General features: G+C 57.1%; 1 protein-coding gene across 17 annotated transcripts in view; it reads left to right on the forward strand.

The window, feature by feature from the left end:
- The first annotated feature begins 14 nt into the window (after positions 1–14).
- PRELID3A (PRELI domain containing 3A) overlaps positions 15–16,779 on the forward strand; it is a 46,112-nt gene continuing 29,347 nt past the window's right edge. For 3 of the 17 annotated variants that reach the window (XM_064481654.1, XM_064481651.1, XM_064481655.1), the window contains exons 1-2: positions 17–130; positions 11,273–11,601. In XM_064481654.1, the coding sequence (XP_064337724.1) occupies positions 11,587–11,601 (15 nt within the window). In that variant the 5' untranslated portion in view covers positions 17–130; positions 11,273–11,586. Of the gene's footprint in view, positions 131–1,611; positions 2,129–11,272; positions 11,602–14,189; positions 14,272–16,779 lie in introns of those variants that run through there. The other 14 variants (XM_064481652.1, XM_064481656.1, XM_064481650.1 and 11 more) reach the window with 10 other exon arrangements.

A 16,779-nucleotide genomic window follows, 5' to 3' on the forward strand; every position in this document is an offset into this window, starting at 1 on the left:
GCGGGGCCGGGCGCGTGCGGCGGCGCTGGAACGGCTGGAGCACGGGAGGGCCATGCAGAGGTGCTTGAGACCCGACAAATGACTCCTCCTTCAGCGCGGAGGCCATCTTCCACACTTTCGGTCTCTCTCGGTAGGTCCTTCGTCAAATACTTTATTGAGCGTCCATTCCTTGGCGCCGTCTCTGTGGCAGGCTCCGTCCGTCCTAGGCTCTGGAAGAGCCGAGAACGAACCTCCCTGATCTCTCAGAAAGCAGTGCAAGTGTCACAACCACGGAGCCCAGGGAGACAGTGAGGCCGTCAGGAGCCCTGCGACGGGGCGTGCTTACACAGTGACATTGACAGCGACAGCACTGAAGCGGGGAGGGCGTGGCCTGTGACGTAGGGACCCTGGGGGAGGAGGGCGAGGCCTTGACGTCATGGACCTGGGGACTGGGATGGCGCAGACTGTGACGTCAAGAAGCCTGAGACGAGGCTGGCGCACCAGTGACACCAGCAATTCTGAGATGGGGGGCGTGGCCTTCATCGGGGACTCTGGGAGGATGGAGCGTGGCCAATGACGTCAGGGACCCTGAGATAGGACGGCGCAGACTGTGACGTCAGGAGGCCTGCGACTGGACGGGTGTAGAGTGACATCAGAAAGCTGGCCATGGAGAAGGAATAGACTGTGATGTTGGGAACCCTTTCACAGGGAGGGTGTAGACTGAGATCAGGAACACTGCGATGGGGGCGGGTGTAGACTGTGATGGGGAGAGCGCAGAGTGACGTCAGGAACCCTGCGACTGATGGCGCGGGCTGTGAGGTCAGAAACCCCAGGAAGAGGAGGGTGAAGACTGTGACCTCGGGAACCCAGCGACAAAGAGGGCGAAGTGTGTGGTGTCGTGAACCCTGTTATGAGGATGGTGCAGACTGCGACATTAGGAACATGTTGCGGGGAGGGCGCACACTGTGACGCCAGAGACTGCGACTGAGGTGGCAGCTGTGACGTCATGGACTCTGTGATCTGGTGGGTGTAGACTGTGACCTCAGGAACTCAGCGACTGAGGGCACAGGTTGTGACGTACACAATCTTGAGACCGGGTGGGCGCTGAATGTGATGTCAGGGACTCTGCGACTGAGGACGCAGCTGTGACAACAGGGCCTCTGCGACTGAGGACTCAGGTTGTGACCTCAGGAACCCCGTGACAGTGAGGGCAAAGAGAGTGATGTCACGAACCATGTTATGATGAGGGTGTGTGAAGGAAAAGCCGGGCTGGGCCTACTCATAAACCAAAGTTTAACAAGTGTCGGATTACTGACCTGAGTTTTGCTGGCCTGACTCATAAATCTGTGTGTTGGTTTGCTCATTCCCTGCTCCTGTTTTTTTTTTTTTTTGCTAGTCAGCTAAATTTTCAGAGAGACATATCTGGCCTTGGTATGTCGGTTTGCTGCCTCCCTGACTCTGCTTTTGTGATAATGATGCTGCTCAGGGTGTTCCATGCCTATTGGCTGAATACCCCTAGCTTGTAATTAACCCTGTAAAACCTCATGCACACGTTTTGGAGGTACTCAGAGCTTCGGAGCAAAAGCCCCTCTGAGCCCAACGGCATAATAAATCTGAGTACTCCAACCCTGCGAGTGGTGCTTGTTTCTTGGCTGGTCTGTCGTTTCTGTAACAGGTGCAGACTCCAACGTTAGGAACGTGTTGCGGGAGGGCACACACTGACGCCTATGACTCTCAGAAAACCCGAGAAGGGCCAAGACTGTGACCTGAGGAACCCAGCGACAGGGAGGGCGAAGTGAGTGATGTTGCAAACCCTGTTATGAGGAGGGTGCAGACTGCGACGTTAGGAATGTATTGCTGGGAGGGCGCACACTGTGATGTCATGGACTCTGAGACTGACGGCGCATGCTGTGACGTCATGACCGCGACAGATTGGGCTCAGGATGTGACGTCATGGGCTGTGCGACGTGGCTCAGTTTGTGGAGTACAGAGCCCTGCGACCCAGCGGGCGCAGGCAATGACGCCATGGAGTCAGCTACTGAGGACGCAGCTGTGACTACAGGGCCTCTGTGACTTAGGACGCAGGCTGTAATGTCAGAGACTCTGCGACTGAGGGCGCAGGTGGTGACATACACAATCCTGCAACCAGGTGGGTGCAGGCTGTGATGTCAGGGCTTCTGTGACTGAGGACGCAGGCTGTGACAAGGAGGGCGACCGGAAGGGCAAAGTGTGTGATGTCATGAACCCTGTTATGAGGAGGGTGCAGACTGCAACAGTTAGGAACATGTTGCGGGGATGGCGCACACTGTGACGTCAGGGGCTCTGCGGCTGGGTGGGCAAGGCTATGACGTCATAGAGTCTGCGACTGAGGTCGCAGCTGTGACAACAGGGTCTCTGACTGACGACACAGGCTCTGACCTCAGGAACCCAGCGACAGGGAGGGTGAAGTGTGTGATGTCACGAACCCTGTTATGAGGAGGGTGCAGACTGCAACGTTAGGAACATGTTGCGGGGAGGGCGCACACTCTGACGTCAAGGACTCTGCGACCTGGTGGGCGCAGGCTGTGACATCATGGCATCTGCGACTGGGTGGGGGCAGGTGTGATGTCAGGTACTGTGCGACTGAGGACGTAGTGGTGATGTCATGGACTCTGCGACTGAGGACGCAGGCTGTGACGTCAAGGACTCTGCGACTGAGGGCGCAGGTTGTGACGTACACAATCTTGAGACCGGGTGGGCGCTGAATGTGATGTCAGGGGCTCTGCGACTGAGGATGCAGATGGTGGCGTCATGACTCTGCGACTTAGAACGCAGACTGTGACGTACAGAACCCTGTAACCAAGTAGGCGCAGGCTGTGACGTCAGAAAGCCTAGGAAGATAAGGGCGAAGACTGTGACCTCAGGAACCCAGCGACAGGGAGGGTGAAGTGTGTGATGTCACCACCCCTATTATGAGGAGGGTGCAGACTGCGACGTTAGGAACGTGTTGCAGGGAGGGCGCACACTCTGACATCAGAGACTCTGCGACTGGGGACGCAGCTGTGACATCAGGACCCTGGGATGGGAGGACGCAGGCTGTGAACTTTGACGGTGAGGGTGTGTAGTGACGTCAGGAGCCAGGCCCACAGCAGGTAAAACTGTGTGGGGTCAGCCTTGCCTTGAGAGAAACTTCTGCCCCCAGACATGCTGGGGTAACAGGGCGGCTCTTTGTGACCATATTGCAAAGGGAGGTTGGCTCTGGACCTTGTGTTGTTACGGAAATGACAGGCCAGCCAAGAAACAAGCACCACTCGGAGGGTTGGAGTACTCAGATTTATTACGCCGGCGGGCTCAGAGGGGCTTCTGCTCCGAAGCTCTGAGCACCTCCAAGACATGCGCATGAGGTTTTATAGGGTTAATTACAAGTGTGGGGCTATTAGCCAATAAGGTTCAAACAACAAAAAGCAAGGAATCAGTACACTGAAGCTTATCAGTTCGGAACAGATCACGTTACTGACACTTGTTGAGCTTGGATTTACGAGTTAGCTTGTTAGCCCAGTAAACGGACACTAAACTTCAGATTTACGAGTTAGCCCGGCAGAACTTATATCAGTAAACCGACACTTACCACACTTAGATTTGTGACTTAGCTCGTTAGCCCATCTGGGCTTTTCCTTCACAGTGTGTTGTGCCTGTGTGACTGTGGAGCCTCCTTGTCTGCTTCTGTGGTTACCTCAGTCTGACCAGCGGCATTGACGTCGTGCCGCGGGTTTTGTGAGTAGCTGCGGGTACTACCCCCGCACAACCAGAAGGTCCAGGTCTGGCCTGTGGTCGAGAACGAAATTTGCTAGTGAGGCCAGAGAAGTATAGGGTCCTTGCAAGGCATCCGTCGTATTTTTGGATAATTTCTCAAGGTCTGGCGTGAGATTCTGTAGAGTGGTTTCATGGTTTGTGAAACCTCCCCCCAGTCTGAGAGCAACCCCACTCCTGCCAGGCTGGGTCCTGGTGCCCTTTAAGTCAGGGCCGGGTGACATTATGAATGGTCATACCTGGGCTCCTGGAATTTGCCTGGCCCAGCGTGCGTTGTGCACAAAGTGGGCTTTATCTAAGCAAGGACAGGCCAGAGCCCGTCCCGGTGAAGGGACAGAGGACTTGGGGGTGTTCTGATGAGACAGCTGGTTCACTCTCGGGCCGCAGAAGATCCGGCACGGGGGGGGGGGGGTGTACAGGCGTGGTGCACTTCTGAGGAGCTGAACCACCTCCGTAAGCAGCCAGCCCGAGGCGGAGTGTCCTTGCAGTGTGGGGAGAGAGGCCCGCCTGCACAGCGGGGCCACTGGGGATTCGTGCCTAGTGGCTTTTACCGCCCCCCCCCGGCCTTAGGCGGGCCATATGCTAAACACCTGGCAGCTGGCGTCTTCCCTCCCCACTGAGCGCACCTCCTGACTGGTTCCTGTGCGTATTCAGTGAGTTGGTCCAGAGGGAGTGAACCTGGGGGGCACATAAATCGAGGGGCGATGGTGTCACCGGAGAGCAAGGTTTTGTCTCATCACAGAAGGAATGCAGAGACGAGACGTGGAGATGAAGAAAGCAGAGTGAGGGTTTATTGCGATAGCACACTCAGAGTGGTGAGCCGCTGCCCTGAGTTACACGGGGTGGAAAATGAACGGGGGGGGGGATATTCACGGGGATGGAGGGGCCTGCTGTCGTGTTCCCTGATTTTCATCCCGCTGCACCTTCTGGAGGAAGGGAGGCCAGGAGGGATTTCTGTCCTTGTTTAGTCTGGATCGAACGTATCTCGGCCTTGGCACATGATGGGCACTTCTCGTTTGGGAGGCTGATCGTGTTAAAATGAGGGCATAATGAGCAAAAGGTTACATTCGGACACCAGAGATTCTGGCCTTTTCCCACCTTTTTCTGCCTCTGAGACCCCTGTCACCTCATGACATATGATGTCTTGTCAGTCCGGAGGTTCTTGCTTTTCTTTGTCTGCCCAGGGAGCCCTGTTCAGCAGATGTGTGGCTTCCTGCCGCCTGGCCACGCTCCTTTCTCTGCTCCTGTCTGTCCACGTGCCAGTTCTAACAGTGGAAGAGGCACTGGTCAGAGTCCAGAGCAGCCCCAGGGTGTTCCTGCAGGTCCCTACCTTGGGTGGGGGCAGGGCAGGTGCATTAGGGACGGGGTATAGGAGGGACAGGTGTAGCAGACCTGTCAGCCCAGGTGAGAGTGAGGTGGTTGTTCTCAGGGTAAAACGTAACAACTTTAATCCATAAATGTCACTTTGAGGGTGGGGGTGACTGATCCAGCACGGGAACAGGTTCTGTCCGTGGGCTGTGATTTACTGTTGTGTTAAGTCCCCTCTCCGCCTGGTGGCTGTAAGAGGGGGAGCAGATAAGGAAGAACAGACAGCAGTGGCCACGTGTACTACTCGCAGTATTAATGTCCCCAGCACCCAGCAGGGACGGGGGAGGGGGTTTGGCAAAACAGCAGAAGCCAAGTAAGGCCAGCTGCTAAGTCTGTCCCCAACGCGACTCAGCTACTGGTAAGTTTGTCCTTTTGAAAAGTAACGTAAGGTCTGTGACAGGTTCCAGGTGTACCGAGTGTCTTCACCCAGGGGGTCATGCCCTGTGATTTTAAGGCAGAACGAGGAGTCAGGATCACTAGTTAAGGTCCTGTCCACCTGGGTCTCCCTGGTCCTGTGGATTTCCAGCCTTCCATGTTCCCAAACCCAGACCCCAGGGGAGAGAGGATGTAAAATCGCATCAGGAGGGGAAGGCAGCTCCGGGTTCCTGTGGGCGTCTTTCAGTCGCCCCCCCCACACCGAGGCTGGCCGTGCAGCTGGTCCTTCGGGGGTGGCTCTCCGTACATGAGCGCGTGTGGACTGAGCCTGCGCTTTCCTATGGGGGCTCTCCACGTTCTCCAAGTGCTGTGGGCAGAAGGGAGAGCCGGGGCTGATGGCTCTCTTGACGTAGTTTGTTGGAGTTTGTTTTGAGGGTTCGATGTGTTCTTGCTGCTTTTCCTGAGGGTTGTGGTCTCTACACGGCATGCACACCCCGTTTGTTGTTAGGGCTCTGGAGACTCCCTTAGTAACTTGGGGAGCAAAGCTGGGCCGCTGTCACTCTGGATGGACTTGGGGAGCCCAAGCTGAGGGGCTGTTTCCTTGGGCGGGGCCTTAGAGACCCCCAGACAGTCTCAGTTCAGGTGGGGGTGCCTCCATCCAGCAGGAGCGGCTGTCAAAAACAGCAAGTATCTGAAACTTCCTTGCGCCCAGGGCATTACTGTAAAGTCAGCTTGCTAGACTGGACCTGCACGTATGCCTCTCTCTGTACTGTTGTTTCCTGTTGTTGTTTCTGCTTCTCGCTTTTGGCGGCCTCCGCAGTGATAACCTCCTTTGGCAGGAATACAGCCTCCAGCAGCCACATGGGTTTCCCACTGCTTTTAATCTGTTTATGCCCTGAGGTCAGCATTCCCCTCTCCCTGCAGATGGCCCTACGAGTATAGTGTTGAACAGGCACATTTAGAGCCATGCAGATAGTTCTGGGGACCTGATTAGAGCAGTTAGCTTGGCCTCCCGGGCAGAACAGGCAGCCCCCTTCCGTGACGGAAACCACCCTGTATCCTGCCTTTAGCAACTCCCGTCGGTGGACTGTTCAGTTCTGCATTCTGTACAGGGGAGCTCTCTGGGGCGGCCTGCTGGCGTGAACCTGCTCCATGACTCCCTCACGGCCACGCGTCAGTGTTGGCCGTGTCTGGGGTCGCAGGGACGTCACAGACGGGTGTCTAGAAGCACACCTTGGACATGCAGGGTTCGACCAGGGGACAACTGGTCTGGCCCCTCTCCTAATGAGGGGCTGGAGGTGGCGGGGGTCCGGACAGTCAGGGGCTGTCCCAAAGCTAATTCGTTGGCCTCTGGGAGGCGCTGGGAGGCAGCCGCTGCAGCCGCAAGCACGGAGGCCTCCTTCAGCGCTTGGCCCGGTTGCTTAGGAAGACAGGCGCCAGTCAGAGGCCCCAGTTTTGTGTGAGCCCCACGCAGACGAAGGGGCGGCTCAGGCTGTGAAGGTAACGCAGGGGCTCACGAGCTGGTCTTTCAGTTCCAGGAGCGGCCAGTCACAACTGGGGGTCCACGCGAAAGGGTCAGGGTCCTTCCCTTTTAGCTGTTCATACGAGGGCTTAGCCTTTAAGCCAAAGTTGGGGAACCGTGGGCAGCAGAGCCCGGCGGCCCAGGGAAGCCCGGAGCTGCTGTGGCGCCCAAGGGCTGCCGCTGGCAGCCAGCCCCTCCCTCTCCCTGGCAGCGCCCTGGGCCCCTCTCTGCGGTGAGCCCGACGTCCTGCCTGCTGGGGGAGGGCAGGGCTTCTTCCTTCGAAACATTATATCCCGCCTCAGCTGGATGGCTTAAGGGGTCAGCTGTGCTCAGAAAGCTTGCTGGTAGGGCTGGGGGCTCGAATGTCTTCCACACGTTGAGGTACTGAGGTACGGACCTTGTTCTAACTGCAGGCCATCAAAGCCCTCAGCTGAAAGCTTTCCTCAGAGGGCGGGGAGCTTTTTACACCCCTTGGGAGGATATTCCAGAGCTCAGGGCGCACGAAAGAAGGTGTCCTTTAAACCCAGCCCTGAGTACCAGGTCCTCTCAGGGACTCGGGTGGAAAGCCGGGGGCGGCTGGGGACCAGGGGGTGAATCTCCTCAGTGGTTTCAGTTTCGGCCGGAGGTCCTGAGCTGGCTGGCTCTCCCACTGGCTCCTTTCCTGGGGGCAGGAGTGCCGACAGGGCTGGGGGTCTAAGGAGCCGTGGTTCGAGCAGGCTTTCTGTTCTGGGGCTAATGCCTGCTGGGCCTCCTTGCTTAAGGCCTCTTGTTTGTTATCTGGGTGCTGGTGACCGGGTCACAGCTTGACTACGACTGGTGGTGCCCCTGGCCCTACGCCCGGTGGTGTCGCAGGCCCACGCTGACGCTGACGGACCCCTCAAGGTTACGTGGACTGTTACTCTTGGTGGAGGGCGCAGCGCTGGGGCTGCAGGATGGAGGGGAGTGGGGTGTTCTGATGGTCAGGGTTTTGTCTTAGGGGTAGGTTGTGGCTCCCAGTTTGTATAATGTCTCTTCCTATTAGGGGAATCGGGCATTTGGGACACATAAGAGAGTGAGATGACACTTTCCCTTCCAAGTTGCACTCAAGGGGCTCCAGAAAACTGCGCCCCTGGGGCTTCTCTTCCACTCCCTGTGTCTTACACTTACCTTTGGACATCCTGCCGTCGGGTGTTCAAGACCGAGGAGGTGGCCAACCTTCTCGCCCCCTGTAGTCAGGGTCAGCCGAGGCTCCTCGGGGGTAAGTTCCAGGGTTCTCCGAGGAGGCCCTGGGCCCCTCCAGTCCTCCTCTTCTTCCTTGTGCGAGACCAGTGAGGGTGGCCGGGACACGCAGTCCACTTAGCTTCCTCTCGGATGTCTGGAGACGCCCCTGCCAGTGGCCCTGCTGCGTGCAGTGTGCACACTGATGGCTCTGAGGCCCTCTCTCCACTGCAGGTGTGGTCTCTGAATCCTGGGGACACTCCTCGATGTTGCAGTGGCAGGAGTGGGGGCCCCATCAGCCAGGAAGTGGGTGTGCTGGGCCCTAGCTCCAACCTCTGTAACTTTCTCCTAAAGTCTGGGGCGCTCTGGGAATGAAACGGGACTGAAGAATGGCCTGCCCTTCCGCTGACTCTGGGTTCACGTTCATGCACACCCGGAGGCACTCCCTGGGGCTCTCGGGGAAGGCCGAGGGATTTTCCTTCCATCCTTGGTTGGGTCCCTGAACCCTGCTCCAACTTCAGGGTTTCTTCCCGGCCGACTGATTGTCCTTGAGAGTCAGACGTCTGAAACGTGTGAGGCGCTGCTTTCTTCCCGATGGCCCCACCCAGTGTCGGTGTCGGGAACAACCTGGCCTCCAGGCTGGTCTGCAGCGTGCCCTGGACCTTTTCCATTTGTTTTCTCAGGTCCCTCCCTTGCAGTACTTATAATCAGTGCCTTTTCTTCCCTGGAGAGCAGGATGTTGAGGAGGGTTAGGCCGCACGCCCAAGTGGGGAAATGGGTGTGCAATATTCCCCAGTCTAAATCAAGGACTCGCTCGGGTTCCCCTCCACCCCAAACCCTCAGATGGACCCTTCCAGTCGTACAGATCTGAGGATGAGAAGGGCGTGGGCACAGTGGCCAGCCACCTCTCCACTGGGGGCCTCCCGACCCCAGAGGGCTGGTGCTGAGCGCCGCTGTGGGTGGGGGTGCGCTGGACCTGTCCCCGTGCCGAGATGGGGGTGGGAGAGCTGGGGAGGGGCCCTCCTGTCGGGAGGAGGTGCGTGTGAGGGAGGAGAGGTCAGGTAGATGTGGGTGAACCATCGGAAGGGGAAGCGGCTGCCCCCGGGGGAGGGAGGAAGTCAGAGGACCCTCAGGCTGAGACGCAGCACCAGGGAGTGAGATCTGAACTAGCCTCGCATTTCTTACCGAGGCCCTTGTTTTGGCAAAGCACCATGAAAAACTGGGTAGAAGGGCTCTCCTCCTATTTTCTCAAATGCTGGCGACAGAGGTCCAAGTGAAAAGTGATATTATAATTCAGGGAGCCGTCGGTTAGCCAGCTTTCTGCATCCGCCAGCTTGTATTGGCCACGCGGTGACGCGGACGGAAGCAGGTTGGCTGTGCTGGCCCGGGGCTCCGGGCACCGACCGCGCACGCTTGTGGCAGATTTGCTGGTTAGAGGCTTGGCTATTGGGATAGACTCCTTATTTCTAGTCTGTTTTCTTTCCTTCTTTCCTTCTTTCCTTCCTTCCTTCCTTCCTTCCTTCCTTCCTTCCTTCCTTCCTTCCTTCCTTCCTTGTTGTTGCTTTCTTAGTGGGCTTTGTTTGGATTTGGATTTGGGTTTTGAAAAAGAGCGTCTAGACAACAGCTGTGTCTGTGACAAGAGGTTGACAGCTGGGAAAGGAGTGAACCTGCAGGGGAAGATGAGTCCTTTCCCGGAGCTGCTCCTGTTGTGGATTTCAGCGTGGCCTGGCAGGCGGCGGGCGGGCTCCCTGGTCTGCCTTCACCCTCCCAGCGGCCTCTTCCTAGGGTGGCCGCTTCCAAGTGGTCTAGGCGTGCTCACTGAAGCGCGGCCCCGTCTTCGGGGGGCTGGAAGGGGAGACACTGTCTGAGAGGGCCTTAGTTAAAGGGCCCCCCCAACTCAGTGGTTAGACATTCCTGGACCCACCCTGGGGCTGTAGGAGGTCCCGATGCAGGGGGTGCTCTCAGCAGTCCCTGGAGACGGGGTGAAGGCGAGTGGGACTTGGGGTTCTCCAACCAGATACATTGCCCGGAGAGCCTCTCTGGCACCAAGTCAAGGAGGCTTGTTCACAAAGGGCTCTGCTCCGTTACAGGCGGCTGGGCAGGGAGGCCGAAGGCCCGCTTGGCCTGACCTTGTGCTGCCGTGCCTGGGAAATGTGCCCCAGTGAAGGGTCCTAGAGAGAGCAGTGTCCTTACCTGCCAGGTGACAGTGAGCAGCAGAGTGAATCAGACCCCAGCAATGCAAGTTCCGCGCATGGTAGGGCAGAGTACCCCCAGTCATCACTTGGCAGTGATCAGGTGTTCTTCTAAAACTGCTGGCCACAGTAGTGCACAAAAATCATAAAGTTCCTAGATTTTTCCTAGTTGTATCTTCTTGCGAGAAAAATGAGAACTGTTTCGGACACCAGTCCCCTTGGTCATAAGCCGTCTTTGCAATGCCAGAGGCATTAAGGGATTGGACAGAACAAAGTGCCCAGGAGCAGAAATAAGGAGTGACAGTCTGGCTGTATGCTGGAGCTGTGCTTCAGGAACTGTGTGTAAGGCTGGGACATAGAAGCACGTGCCATAGAAAATAAAAGGTCAGAAGTGTACTCTGTTTTAATAAAATGTGAGAATGTCTCGGCTGTGTTGAGGTTCGGGATAGTTCTGACTTTGGTTGGAGAACTTGCCCCTGGATTCCAGTAATGTTCCTGCCTAGGCTCTGGGCCTCCTGCCCTCCGGCCCTGACCGCCAGCGGGGTGAGGGGGTCCCTGGAAAGCACACCTTCCCGATCACTGCATCTGAGGATCAAGCAAACTAAGAGCCTAGTGAAGAGCACCGCTCGCTGACAGTGGGTAAGGACCGGGCCCCTTACCTGCTGGGAAATGGATTTTTGTCCCTAAATTAAAAAGCTATTCTGCTACAGTAGTCTTCAAACTTACTTATTCTCAGCAGCAGACTCGTAAAAGTGAAATTTGGACACAGAACTTAGTACATAGAACACGAATAGAGAAAAAAACAAACATTAGGACTGCTGGTTGAAAAACCTCTCGATTTACCCCACAGGTGATCCCCGCAGGCACCAGGGCTTCCTGGACTTCAACCAGGTGGTTCTGCAGTGGTGACAAGGGGTGGAGCCCCTCCCGCCCCGGCCGAGCCGCTCCCGGGTACCCTCGGAGCCAGCCTCGGCTCCCTGAGCAAGCGGTTGTCAAGTGCATCCTGTTTGCCAGCTGCTGAGACAGAGCCTGGGCGCACAGAACTGAGCCAGGCCCGTCCCTCCCAGAGCTCAGTCTGGTGCAGGGCGTCTTTCCAGACCTTATGGCCCCAGGATTGCCCCAGCTGCCCATTAACAAAGCCTGATCCCGGATCTCACCCCAGAGATGCCAACTGCAAAGGTAAGAGAGAGGCACAGCTCTTACCTGCCTCCTGAGGAGCTCTAGCCTGTGGGAGAGACGAACACACAGGTGCGGAGATGCTAGAACAGCACGTGGAGCATCGGCGGGGGTGTGGGGAGCAGCCCCAGGAGGACCGAGGAGCAAGGGCACCCCGGGGATGGCCAGACAAAGCTCGGGGGTCAGGCTGGCGGGACACCACTGAAGGGCCAGCTAGGAGGCTGTCAGGTAACCTGGAGAGGGGTGACAGTGGCTGGAGTGGGGCTGGCGTCCTCACACAGTCATGGCGACGCCTGCCACTGCTCTCGGGACTTTATGTCCGCCCTCATTCTTTCCCACAAGTCCCACAGGGTCCTACTATTAGTGTCCCCGTGTCATGGGTGGTGACTCACGTCAGGGGAGGTTAGCAGTTTGCAGAAGGGGAGCCAGGACTGGATCCCAGGTTTGTTCCTCTTCAAACCCGTACCTTCAGCTACAGCTGTTACATCATACTGGCTCTTCCAGAATCTAGGATAAGGGATGGGTTGAAACAGTCTGTAAGAGGTGAATCCCAAAGGATGACTGGTTGGATGGAGGGTCAGGGTTGCTCTAGCTCGGGGCGCCTGGGTGACGCCGTGAAGCTGAACAGTGAATCCTGGAAGACGGGGATGCTTGGCAATGATGCATTTGAGGGGAACGTAGGGGATGCCTGCGGGCAACTGGGCAGGTGGGGAGAGATGGGATGGAGGTGCAGGCTGGGGAGCTGGGGAAACTGTGACACGCAGTGAGTCCGCTCAGGGAGAAGGTACAGAGGGAGACAAGAGAAGGATGGGGAACAGAGAGGGCGCAGTTCCCAGGAGAGAGTGCCCAGCAGTTCTCAGGCAGCACGGGCCGGGGGAGGGGCTGGAGGCCCTCCTCTGGGAGGAGGTGGGCTGTGGAGTGGACGGCAGAGGGCAGTGGGAGGGGCAGGTGCGGACTCTCCCTGACAGGTGCAGAGGAGGAGTGGGCGCAGCCCGCAAGATGCTGTGGCTGCTCACGGGGAAGGGTGGTCTTTGACTGAAAATGGAGGTGGCAGTGCCGGACTTGAGGCAGGGTTACTGCTCAGCAGTCAGTTACGTGTGCCTGCTGTATTTCGGAAGTTCCTGGCGGTCATAGCACGTGGGGGTGAGTCTCAGAGGGAGGCGTGTACAAGTGGTGATGTCACCGCAGAAGGCTGACACCTGAGCCGGGTGTGGCTGGCCGGACCCCACAGCCGTGTGCCAGGTAGACCTGAAGGCATGGCAGGCCCAGGGACAGCGAGACTGGGGGCCACCCTCAGTCACGCCTGCTCTGGGACCCCGGCTCCGCCACGGAGGAGTGTCTGCGCTGAGAAGGTTCCTGGCCAGGGCCTCACCTCCCCACAGACTCTCACTCCAGTGTCCTCTGATCCTCACCACCTGCCCCATTTCTTCCGCCTCATGCTCAGTACGTGTTTGTGCAAAATGCCTATTGTATATAATGATGCTTTTTAAAACCAAAACGACAGCCCTGAGCCCAGAGCCTCACGCAGGGTGTGTTCCACAGCTGGCCTGGCCACACCGCTGGTCACTGCAGCACGGCCGTGACGGGGACCCTCACAAACGCGGTCCTCCTGTGAGCTCTGCCTGTGTCAGCCCCGTGAACCCCGCCTGCTCATTAGTACAGCACCTTGAGAGGATCACCAGGAGGTTAGAGTCACGGGTGGGAACGGCCAGTGAGGCCTCTGGCTGCCCCCTGCTGTCTCCCCTTCACTCACTCCCCGCGCAGGTGGGCTCCCCACGCCCACCCAGGGTCGCGCAGTGGCTCAGTAGCCAGCTGATGGAGTCTGTGCCTCCTGCCGCAGGCCACCCTGCAGGAGCCACCCTGTTCTCAAACTAGCATCTCGCTTTAGTGCACTCGACAGCTTTGTGGTAGCGCAGGGTTACAGGCCTAACAAGGAAAAAAGGACTTCCCCAGGTGCAGAAGGGGAAGAGCCTCTCCTCCCCGGGCTTGGAGCAGCTACTCTCCAACACTTGTCAGTTCCTTGTCTTTTTGAGACGGATGTAAACGTTTGTAAAGGCTGCGCAGGCCTTTTGCCAGTTGCAAACCCAGGATTGTTTTCTCTCCAAGACGTGGGAGCCATCCCTTTGAAACGTCAGCCTCCATTTCCCCTGTGGATGAAACAGTAGCGAACCCCGTGGCCGCGCCCACTGCCAGGCGGACTGAGGGTGCGCGCCGACCAGGTGCTGTCGCGGCCCCTCGCGGAGAGCGGGGACGAGGGGGTCGCAGCGCCTGGTCCACGAGGGGTGGGCTTCCCTGGGCCTTCAGTCCTGTGCGGGGCGTGCGCCCTGGTCAAAAGCAGGCCTACCCACCACCGACACCGGTTCCCTCCTCTTCCACTCCTGGCGACCTTTCCTTTGTCCTTCCCCCAGGGGACCCGCCGGGCTGCAGGGGGGTTGGGGGCGTTCAGACAGCCTGAGCCGCGGGAACGCGGACGAGCCCCGCCCCCGTCCCCGCAGCGGGGCCCCGCCCGCCGCACACGTGACCGCCCGCCTCGCCCCTCGCGTCCGCACGCCCCGCCCCGCGTGGAGCGGAGCATCCCGGCTGCAGCATCCCGGGGCCGAGCATCCCCAACCCGCGCTCGGCGGCGGCGGCGGCGGCGGCGATGAGGGTCTGGAGCTCAGAGCACGTGTTCAGGTGAGCCGGCTGCGGCTGCAGTGGGTCCGGACCGGCCTGGGCCTGGGCCGCGCCTCCGAGAGGGCGGGCTCTATCCCTCCGGGGCCGCAGGGCCGGCGGGGACGCGGTCCGAGGTCCCGCAGGCCTGGCCTCGCCTCGCGTACCGCAGTCGCGCGGGGCGGGGGCCGAGACCCTCCGTGAGGCTGGTCACGGCTAGGGAGGGGGCCAGCGTGGGCACGTGGGGGTCTTTGGCCCCGAAAGCGCGGTGCGCGTGGAATGCGTCCAGCTGAGTAAAGATGCCCTCGTGACCCAAGTGGCATCTTCTCTTGTCACTTCATCTGTGACATTTTGACCTCAGATTCCTAATTTTTAAAGGAACAAAGATATTTAAATTCCCTGACCCCACTTAAAATAGCACTGCAGTTTTGAGTTAAAAAAAAATACTGCATGAAATAGAGTTGTCATCCTTTGGCCTTTTTATGTAAAATTATAGTAATTATCAGTGGGTTTAAAACCTCTGAAATAATTTTAATGAAATCTTTAGACTTGATGGAATCCAACTTATGTCGATTTTTGTTCAGCATGCACCCTTTCTCACCTGGGGTTCGGTTCCCAGACTGACTACAGAGATGTTATCAGTTCTCGGGAGGACCGACCTACCGGGCACCTCTGGATGCAGAGAGGAGACGTTAGGCCGGTGCTGGCGTCGGGGTGGGGTGAGGACCGCACTAGGAAGTCACGAAACGGCGGGTGGCAAGCAGAAGTGAATTGTCAGCTGTGAAAGGTCACTATGGATAAAATTCACATATTTAAATTAAAGGGTACAATCCAATGACTTAGTAAATTTGCGGAGTTGTACAACAACTCCACGGCTTGCTTTAGAACATTTCCTCATCCTAGGAAGATCCCTCGTGCCCACCTGCAGCCACTCCACTCCCCTCCCCAGCACCGGCAACCACTGACCTGCTTCCTGTTTCTCCATTTGCCTGTTCTGGACATTCCAAGAAAGCGCAGTCTTACCCCACATGGTCTCTAGCTGGCTGCCCTCACTCAGCGTGATTGTTGAAGTTGGTCCGTGTGTCCGCGTGCACCCCACTTTAGTCCTCACCTCATTCGTTTTTGTCCCCTGGCACATAGCAGGTGCTCAGTGAGGGTCTGAAGACTGTCCTGGGGACCAGATGCTCAGAATGAGCTGCCATGGGCCAGGCATGGGCCCCCTGACACTGATTTTTGAACTTAAAAGCCAAGGACCAAGCTCCCTGATGAGAACTGGGGACTGTGCGGCACAGCAGGGCCAGGTGACCGATGCTGTGTGGGGGCTCCACCGGTGGGGCCAGGCCAGAGCTGGAAGCCGTGGAGTTGTCCCCTTGCTTGGTGCCTTGAAATCCCTGGGTTTTTCTCTTTGAGGACTACACAGTTTCTTTCTCTTTCTGTGCTTGTTTTCTTTTTATATACTTGTTGAATATTTTATTGGAAATTAATACATTTACTCTTGAAAGCCAGAAAATAATCAGTCATAAAAACTTTCCATCTTACCCAGTTTTCCTCCAGTGTCCGCCCACGGAAGAAGTCCTGGGGACTGGAGGTCAGACACGGTGGAGAACAGTAGCAACTCCCACAGATGGGAAGGCCGTCTGAGCTGGGTGTGCCGGGGGTTAAGGTAGTTTAAATAATAGTGGAAAACATAGGACTGAAATTGAAACAGAGATAAAGGGGCACTTAAAAATTCACAGGCTTAAAAGTGCAGGTTTATAAATCTCATCCGCAAGCATGGACTGAGGTTTCAGGTGAACCTGTAACAAAATCTCCAGTTTCAGAGCCGACCTGTGTGTGTTTCTTGCAGCGTCAAGGCCGGACATCCCCTGCTTGGATTCCAGCAGCTCCCAGGAAAGGTCTCTAGTGGTCAGGGTCCGCCTCAGGGAGGCAAAGGTTTGGAGGAGAGGACGCCCTAAGGCTGGCTTGCTTTCTGGCCAGGAGCAGGGAAAGTGCCCCTCCTTTTTTAAACATGAGAAATTGAACCCTCCAGGTAGGAGCTGAAGTGCCTGCTGTCCCCTACTCTCCCCGCAGGCTGTCGTGATTATGAATTTGGCGGTGGCCTCCTCAGGCTGTGTGCTTTGAAGGTCCTTTGACACTTGCGTGTGGTGTCTATCCATAAACACAACACGATGTTGTTTGTTGTTTAAGCGGAGATTAGTGGCACCGTCTTGTCTCCCTTTCTTCTCAGCAGCGTGTTCCTGGGATGTGCGTGTGTGTTCACACACGTTGGTGTCTCAGCTGTGTGACAGTCCATTGAATAAATATGTCACCGTTAGTCCCTTCTCTGATTGAAGGGACATTGTTTCCCCCTTCTTACACATCACGCTGCAGTGACCACTGCTGTGTATGTTTCTGGTCTGCTTAATCAGGGGCCTGCTTGGGCCAGAAATCCTCAAACTCCAGCCTCAGAACCTCTTTACGTTCTTAGGAAATACCGGGGGCCCCAGATAACTTTTGTTTATGTGGGTTAAATCTACTAGTGTTTACCATATT

This window comes from Camelus dromedarius, chromosome 32 (genome assembly GCF_036321535.1).
Source record: "Camelus dromedarius isolate mCamDro1 chromosome 32, mCamDro1.pat, whole genome shotgun sequence".
Classification (NCBI taxonomy): domain Eukaryota; kingdom Metazoa; phylum Chordata; class Mammalia; order Artiodactyla; family Camelidae; genus Camelus; species Camelus dromedarius.